This window comes from Mus pahari, chromosome 20 (genome assembly GCF_900095145.1).
Source record: "Mus pahari chromosome 20, PAHARI_EIJ_v1.1, whole genome shotgun sequence".
Taxonomy (NCBI): domain Eukaryota; kingdom Metazoa; phylum Chordata; class Mammalia; order Rodentia; family Muridae; genus Mus; species Mus pahari.
The window spans coordinates 17,610,331-17,617,504 of NC_034609.1; the positions used below are offsets into that span (position 1 = coordinate 17,610,331).

Sequence of the window (7,174 nt, forward strand, 5' to 3'; positions counted from 1 at the left end):
GACCTGCTAAGGTTCTACTTTTTCCACAACCTAGCAATCACTGATGGCTGCCCTTATAGGGGAACTTAATGGTCCAACACAGAGAAGAATGGAGGCAATTATGGAGTCCTTCAAGTGTTCAAACACTTACTCTTTATGAGCAAAAGTCATTTAAGGCTCACATCAACCATAGACATCTATTTTATAGAATAACTACCTGAAGCACAGACATTAGACAACTGCCCCTTGGACAGTTAGTTAGTATGGTGTCTTAAATAAGAATGACCTACAGAGGTTCATGCATTTGATTACTTGGTGCCCACTTGTTGAAACTGTTTGAGAGGTGTGGCCTTGTTGAAGGAGGTGTGTGTGTCTCTGGGGACAGGCTTAAGGTTTCAAAATGAGCATCATTCCAAGTTAGTTCCCCTACCTTTGGTCCATGGTTGTTTTAAAATGTGAGCTCTCATCTACTGCTCAAGCATCATGCCTGCTAGAGTGCTACCGTACCCCTTGATATGACGGTCATGGACTCACCCTCTGACATTGTAAGTCCTCATTCAAATTCAACTCTTTCTCCCTTGGTCATGATGTCTACATAGCAGTAGAAAAGCACCTAAAACAGTCAGGAAGTTGGTGCTCAGTTTATAAGAACAAGGTCCCCAAACAGGGCCCCAGTGGCTTACAAAGGAGGGTAGGAGGTGGTGTGCTTCACGAAGTTCCAGGGCTCTGCAGGCTCTGGTGGAGCAAACCTCAGAGATCCAAGAGGGGGCTTGGCAAAGGGGACTCCCAGGAAGACGGCCACTGGCTGTGTGAATCCTTCTAAGCTGACATACTTCCCCAGGACTTTGCCCTGAACAGTGTGCACCACAGGTGGTGAGGATGGGTGCCCTGTTTGACAAGAGAAAATGAGGATAGAACAGAAGGGAAAGGTCAGACCTGGATTCCAGGCAGGCTTTGTCACTTTATAGGCATGTGAGCTTAACTATTACCTTAACCCTCTAGGCTATGGCTTCTTTTCATGTAAGATGAAGGAAATTTTCTTCCTGTATCAGAAGGATTATGGAAGGAGAAAATTGGAACTAGATGTACAAAATTACCCAAAGTAGTTGCAAAAATGAGTCCATTGTGAATAAAAATATCACTTGCTTTCTCTCTGAGACACTGCTGGAGACATTTATCCATATCTCAGTGGTACGCTGTGTGCTGGATGAGACAATGACCAACAGTGGACCTACCCTTGGGAGGATGACCTCATGAGAAGTACCACAGACACACTTCCTTCAGATAATAAAGAGGTTGGGACTTGCGAGAAGGATAAGAAGGAGATACAGAAATTAGGAGGAATGAGGCCTTTTGGCTGGTGTCATCATTGAGAACGTCAGACTCAGAGCAGAGCAGGGAGATGACAAGATGGAGAGTGAATGAAGAATAAGCATGAAGCACAGAGGGCATAGAGCACCATGCAGAGCACTTCTGGGAAGAGAAAACGGCATATGAATACAACCAGGGCAGTCCAAGGGGAGAGATTATAATCCTGTGTTATTGGGTATTTGTAAAGGGGGACACCGAATACCTGGCCAAGGGGCTTTATGTAGTGGGTATATAAACACAATAAATAGCTATGGAATCATTCAGGTTCTAGAAGAGTCGTGTCATAACATTAAGCATGATCATGCAGAGGAAGAGAATTGGGCATCGGGTCTTTGCATACCCACTGCCTCTGCTCCATTCTTGCTCTGCAGAGTCCTTCCCTCAGCTCCCCACAGCTTCTCATTTCTTCTCTTTCTGTCTGCTGTGGATCTCTAACCTAAGGTATGTTTTAATCTATGATGTTTTTCCTTCAAGGTCAACGATTTAACAACGCAACAAGCCCATCATAATTTTGAGAGTATCTGTTATCAAGAATAGCCGATAATGCTATAATCAGTGATATAAAAATCATGCCCTGCATTTGTTTACTACAGGGGAAAACCCTATGATTATTCTCTTTGTGTTTAGGTCACCAGACCCAATGAGATATCTTTCCTGAGATGCATACATGTTGAAATGTCCGTAGATAACAGCATTGCTATTTCGTGTGACTTCCAAGATCCTATGCTACAATACACTCTTCTATAGTGAGAGGAAAGAGTTACACAATGATCTGGAGATGTCTATCAGGAATTAATAGACTCAGCTTCTAAATCTTCAAGTCCCCTGAAATTATTCCAACTAGGCAAGGCTACACCGCTTTCCCCTGTCTCCCCTCTTCTTCCCAGGGTAAACCATGACAAAGACCCTTGACAGCAGCTTCCATTATGCCTCAGCCCAGTGCATCTGCCTCTGCCCTACTTCATGGCTTTGCCCTGCCCCCTTTCAGGGAATTTTCAGGAAGAAATTACCTTTTCAATGCCCAACAGCTCTTGGATAATTCTACAAGTCAAAATTTCTATGGATGTACTCTACTTTAAATCACCCTTGTTTTTTATATCTCCGCTAGACCAGCCAGTATTCAGAGTGTTACAGAGAAAATTATTCATTTTGCACTGGACTGCAACCCAGTGGGGAAGAAGCAAGCGCTGCAAAGTTAAATTCCTCACTCAAGGACTTAAAACTCTAAAGCACTCAGCTTACTCATGTATTCTGTCCATGTCTGGAGGGCAAACACCTCTAAGAAATGGGATCTATTCTTAATTTTCCTGAATGCATCTGCATTCACCAAGGCCCAGAACAAAGAATTTCAAATGTGCACCCAGAAGTACTCACCCAGACTCAAGCCAGCAGTGAGAGAGATCAGACCCAAAGCACAGAGCCACATCGTGGAAGAATAGTAGCTCTGGGGTCCAGTGAGGTATCTGGTGGTGGAGATAATGTACTGATCCTGCCCCACAGCTATAAACCCATGCCTAAAATCCTGCCCACTCAGCCAATTTGCATAGAATCACCAGATGAAAATCCCTGACAGAGAGCTCTCTGGGCACATAATGGGACTTCTTAGTCACACCCACCTTAGAGTTTACACAAACTCTCTCTCTTATTTGACCAGTCATTGGACAACTCTCAGATAACAGAGGTCCATAAACCAAGGAACTTCTTACATAATGTTTCTCCCCTTTGGAATTCAAACCTCAGTGTTCTGTGAGCCTCCCAAAGGCAGAGACTAGCACAGCAGCCAAGTGCCTTCAGGCAGGGAAAAGCTTTGATTTGACATTTCCAGGAAACAATGGTAAATTTTAGAACAAATCAAAACCTCTGAGCATCTCAGCTCCAAGATTTGAATACATCTCTTGACATCCCTGGGCTTGTGCTTCCTTGAGTTCTAGGCCCATGGTTGGTCTTTATACTTTATCCAGGGTCCCCTGATGTCTAAACACTGCCCTTACAATACTCCTGTCAAGTGCCCTGTCTTCTTCTCTAAGGTCAGAGAGATTACTACTTTAAAGGACAGGGGGTTGGAGACCGTTTCTCCCCATAGTAGATATCCCTCCCTAGTCTAATTATCTGCCTATTCATTATCGGTTCATTATTCAAACATTAACCACAATGCCTGCATTTCCTTCTACAGGAAAGAAATTGGAAAAGGAAATGTGCAAGGCTAGAACCCCATTCCCACCCCCAGGTATCTGTGAATGTAGTTTTCTTCAGTGAGAGACTAAACTCCCCACACTCGAGTAGCCAATGTAACATACGCAGCATCATTTTCTAATTTAGCTATGTGTTTGGGGTTCTGTTCTGCCTAAGGGTCTACAGTATCTTCTTTAAAATTGTCGGTAGGCAGCATTGTGGCGCTTTCATAAATATGCCTTAAATTTCTTTTTCCTTTTTCATCCTCCTCCCACTTTGTCCTCACACACCCTTCTTTTTGCTTGTCCCCATCCTCCTCCCAGCTGGCTGACCTCTGAGCTTTTGTGCCATGTGGGTTTCTGACCTAGGTCAGCAAATCATTCCAGAGTGACAGAGTCCTGAGAAAGAAGGTGCGGGGTGTCAGAGTTAAGGAGATAGAATAGATGGGCTTAAGAAGTCTTACACAAGCAGTGTGTTATGCCAAGCAAATTTACTAAGAAGTACAGCATCTTATATACTATTCCTGGGAGAGAATTCGGACAGAGTCAGCAGAAACGATCTTACAATGGGATGAAGTTAGCAGGAAGTTAATCAAGCAATGTTGCAAAAGAGAAATGCAGAGTATCTAAAGAGTTTGAGAGACCAAGCACACAGTGGCCTTGGGACTGGTAACCGTAGATATAGAGAGAAGAATTAGGGTCCCAGGATCAGAAGCCACAGCTTCCCCCAAGGTGCTGGATCCAAGCCATAAATGTCTCTACTAAGCAAATTCTTGGTTTTAGATAACTGTGTTCCTTCTCCTACAACATCAGGAAAAAAGCTCTCATGGCCTTGGATTCAGGCTACTCCTGGCTCTGCCAAACTTGTTCCTGGTTTAGAGAAAGAGCTGTCTATGCTCCTTCTCTATATACCCGAGCTTCCGAGAAAGCCTTGGATCAGTCGAGCCTTCAAGATTTTCTATGATCTCACCTCTCCAAGGATATTTTCCTCATTTATAAGAGTCCCATCTCTAGTTACTGCCCTCTCCCTCCCTCTCCCCTCCCCTGCCTCTCACCACCCTCTCTAACACACACACACACACACACACACACACACACACACACACACACACAATTCTAGATTCCACATATGAAAATTCCATGTATACTGTAGAGTCTAAGACCCCGCAGCCCTCTTGGAAAAGAGAGAGAAATCCATTTTCTGTTAGGGTAATAGTCTCTGCTGAATGTCAGGTGAAGACAGATTAATTTGTTTCTAAATGTCTTTATTTCCTTGGCTGTAATAGAACAAAGCTGCTTAAAAACAAAGAAGCAACTAAGGCGAGTCGGGAGCACAGAAGCAGGCTAACCTGGGCAAGGACCCAACAGTTGGCTGTCCACCACCGAATGGTCAACCCTGAAAGCACACTCACAAGTAACTTGGTTTTAGATAAGAAACTGTGTTCCTTCTGAGCAGGCTGTATCTGCATATTTATGCATATGCATATAGGTATGTAATAACAATGACCCAACCCCTCTGGCCTCAGTGGGAGAGGATGTGCCTAGTCCTGCTACAACTTGATGTTCCAGGGAAGGCTGGTACCTATGGGGGCCCTCACCTTCTCTGAGGAGAAGAGGAGGGGGGATGGGGGAGTGGGATTCAGGAACTGGTAGGAGAGTAGGGAAGAGGCTGAGGTAGATAAATAAATAAATAAATAAATAAATAAATAAATAAATAAATAAATAAATAAATAAATATTGAACAATATTCACTCATGTGTGTTTATTGAAAATTTTCTTCTCCCCCTAATTCCTTCCAGATCCTTCCCACCTCCAGACCAAACTCCATGACATTTCTTTCTTTCTTTTTCCAAAAGAAAAAGAGAGAGAAAACCTACAAAAACTACCCACACAAAAGTAAAACACACAAATACCTATGCACAGATACAGTCTCTCTCTCTCTCTCTCTCTCTCTCTCTCTCTCTCTCTCTCTCTCTCTCCATTCTTAAAAAGAAAAACAACATATCTTTACTATGACATAATGAAGTACATTATACATTAACTCATTTTAAGTTTAAAAACATCTTATGTACAACTGCAGAGAAACAACGGTTCATATAGCTCAAACATAAAAACTGGTTGTATTTCAAAAATCCACTGAGTTATCTGATAAATTGGAAAATATTTTCTCTATAAAAATGATGACACTTCCAATAAGCCAATGTATACCAAATAATAGCTGAGTTATATACTTTATTTATTTATTTATTTATTTTTAGTTCTTGGATCTAGAAGAAACCTTACTATCATTTGTTCAAAGACCTGGGTTTGACTTAAAATTAAATAGTGAGCAGGGTATGATGGTGCACCCTTTTAATTCTAGCACTTGTGAGTCAGAGGAATTTGGTTCTCTGGGTTTAAGGCTATCCTGGTCTACATAGTGAGTTTCTGGCCAACCAGAGCTATACAGAGAAAGCCTAAAGCAAAATAAAATGATGTGTGTAAATGGAATTCCTATTAATCTTCTCCCTCCTGTTTAATATATGGTAGATCATTGTTCTACAGGCTAATCAATAATCAACATAGGTTTTAACCCTTCCTTCTGAAGGTACAGTCAGCAGAGTATGTCCTTCCATCTGATTTATCATAAATTCCCATTCTGATGAAATATTTTGTTGTTAATAAAGGATGCCCAGTGAAGATATCAGAATGAAAAAAAATTTAGATTTCTAAAATCAATAAAATAAAAAAATACACTGTAAGCAAACTTTGAGATACATAAATGCAGATTTGAAGGAAAATGTATAGTTATAAAGTACCTAGGTTGAAAGTTTTAAAACAGAAAGCAGGTAAATGATGCAGTGGTACATCTGAAGAGCTGAGAATAATCAGACTAAACCAAACTTAAGGTTAATAGACTGAAATTTCACCTTTTCTTTTGCTTTGGTTTCATGTTTTGTTTTTAAGAGAGAGACATATTATGAAGTTGGGTGGGTAAGGAGAGGAGATCTGAGTGCCATTGGGAGAAGGGATAGAATATGAATGATTTCTTAATCACGGAAAGCATGTGATTAAGCCAGGGTCTCCCGTGATTAAGTTATTTTAGCACTACGTCTCAGACTGGTGGACAGTGAAGAGTGGGTTCAGATCTGTCTCTGCCTTCCTACCTCCGTGCAAGCAGTTAAGACCCCACAGCATCTTCTCTGACGCACCAGAGTGAGCAGTGTCAGCTTCATCTGAGCAGTGCAGTGAGAAGACCGTCCATGTAGTTCCCTGAGCTTTTCATTTAAACTTTCTCATTTAAAAACTATATTATTAAAAAGAAGGAGTAAAGATCAGGGTAAAAATCAATGTAGACAAGAAATAGATCACAATAAAAAGAAGAATTTGCCTTTCAAAAGTTAAGTAAGAGGAAAGAAATAGAGGATTCAAGGAAATAACTAGAAACGTAAAGGAGGCATTACAATGGTTCACTGAGATGTTCACGGCATTACAGAGGGCTTCGAAACGTTATATTCCAGTACATTGGAAAATCTTGAAGAAATATATAAATTTATAGTGACACTAGAGTCGCCAAAATAGGTCAAAAAGATATGAACACTTCTGAATCAAATGTGGGACTGGGATAGTAATGAGATTGTCACAAGAGAAGCTCAGGTCCTGGAGAATTTGCT

The 7,174-nt window shown here is 41.5% G+C and overlaps 1 protein-coding gene across 1 annotated transcript in view; it reads right to left on the minus strand.

Annotated features, from left to right (window-relative positions):
• LOC110337257 (liver carboxylesterase 1) overlaps positions 1 to 2,901 on the minus strand; it is a 34,014-nt gene extending 31,113 nt beyond the window's left edge. The window contains exons 1-2 of the mRNA XM_021220061.2: positions 2,725 to 2,901; positions 663 to 867 (exon numbers count right to left, since the gene is read on the minus strand). Coding sequence (XP_021075720.1) covers positions 663 to 867; positions 2,725 to 2,776 — 257 coding nt within the window. The 5' untranslated portion in view covers positions 2,777 to 2,901. The remainder of the gene's footprint in view (positions 1 to 662; positions 868 to 2,724) is intronic.
• Between the last annotated feature and the right edge of the window lie 4,273 nt (positions 2,902 to 7,174).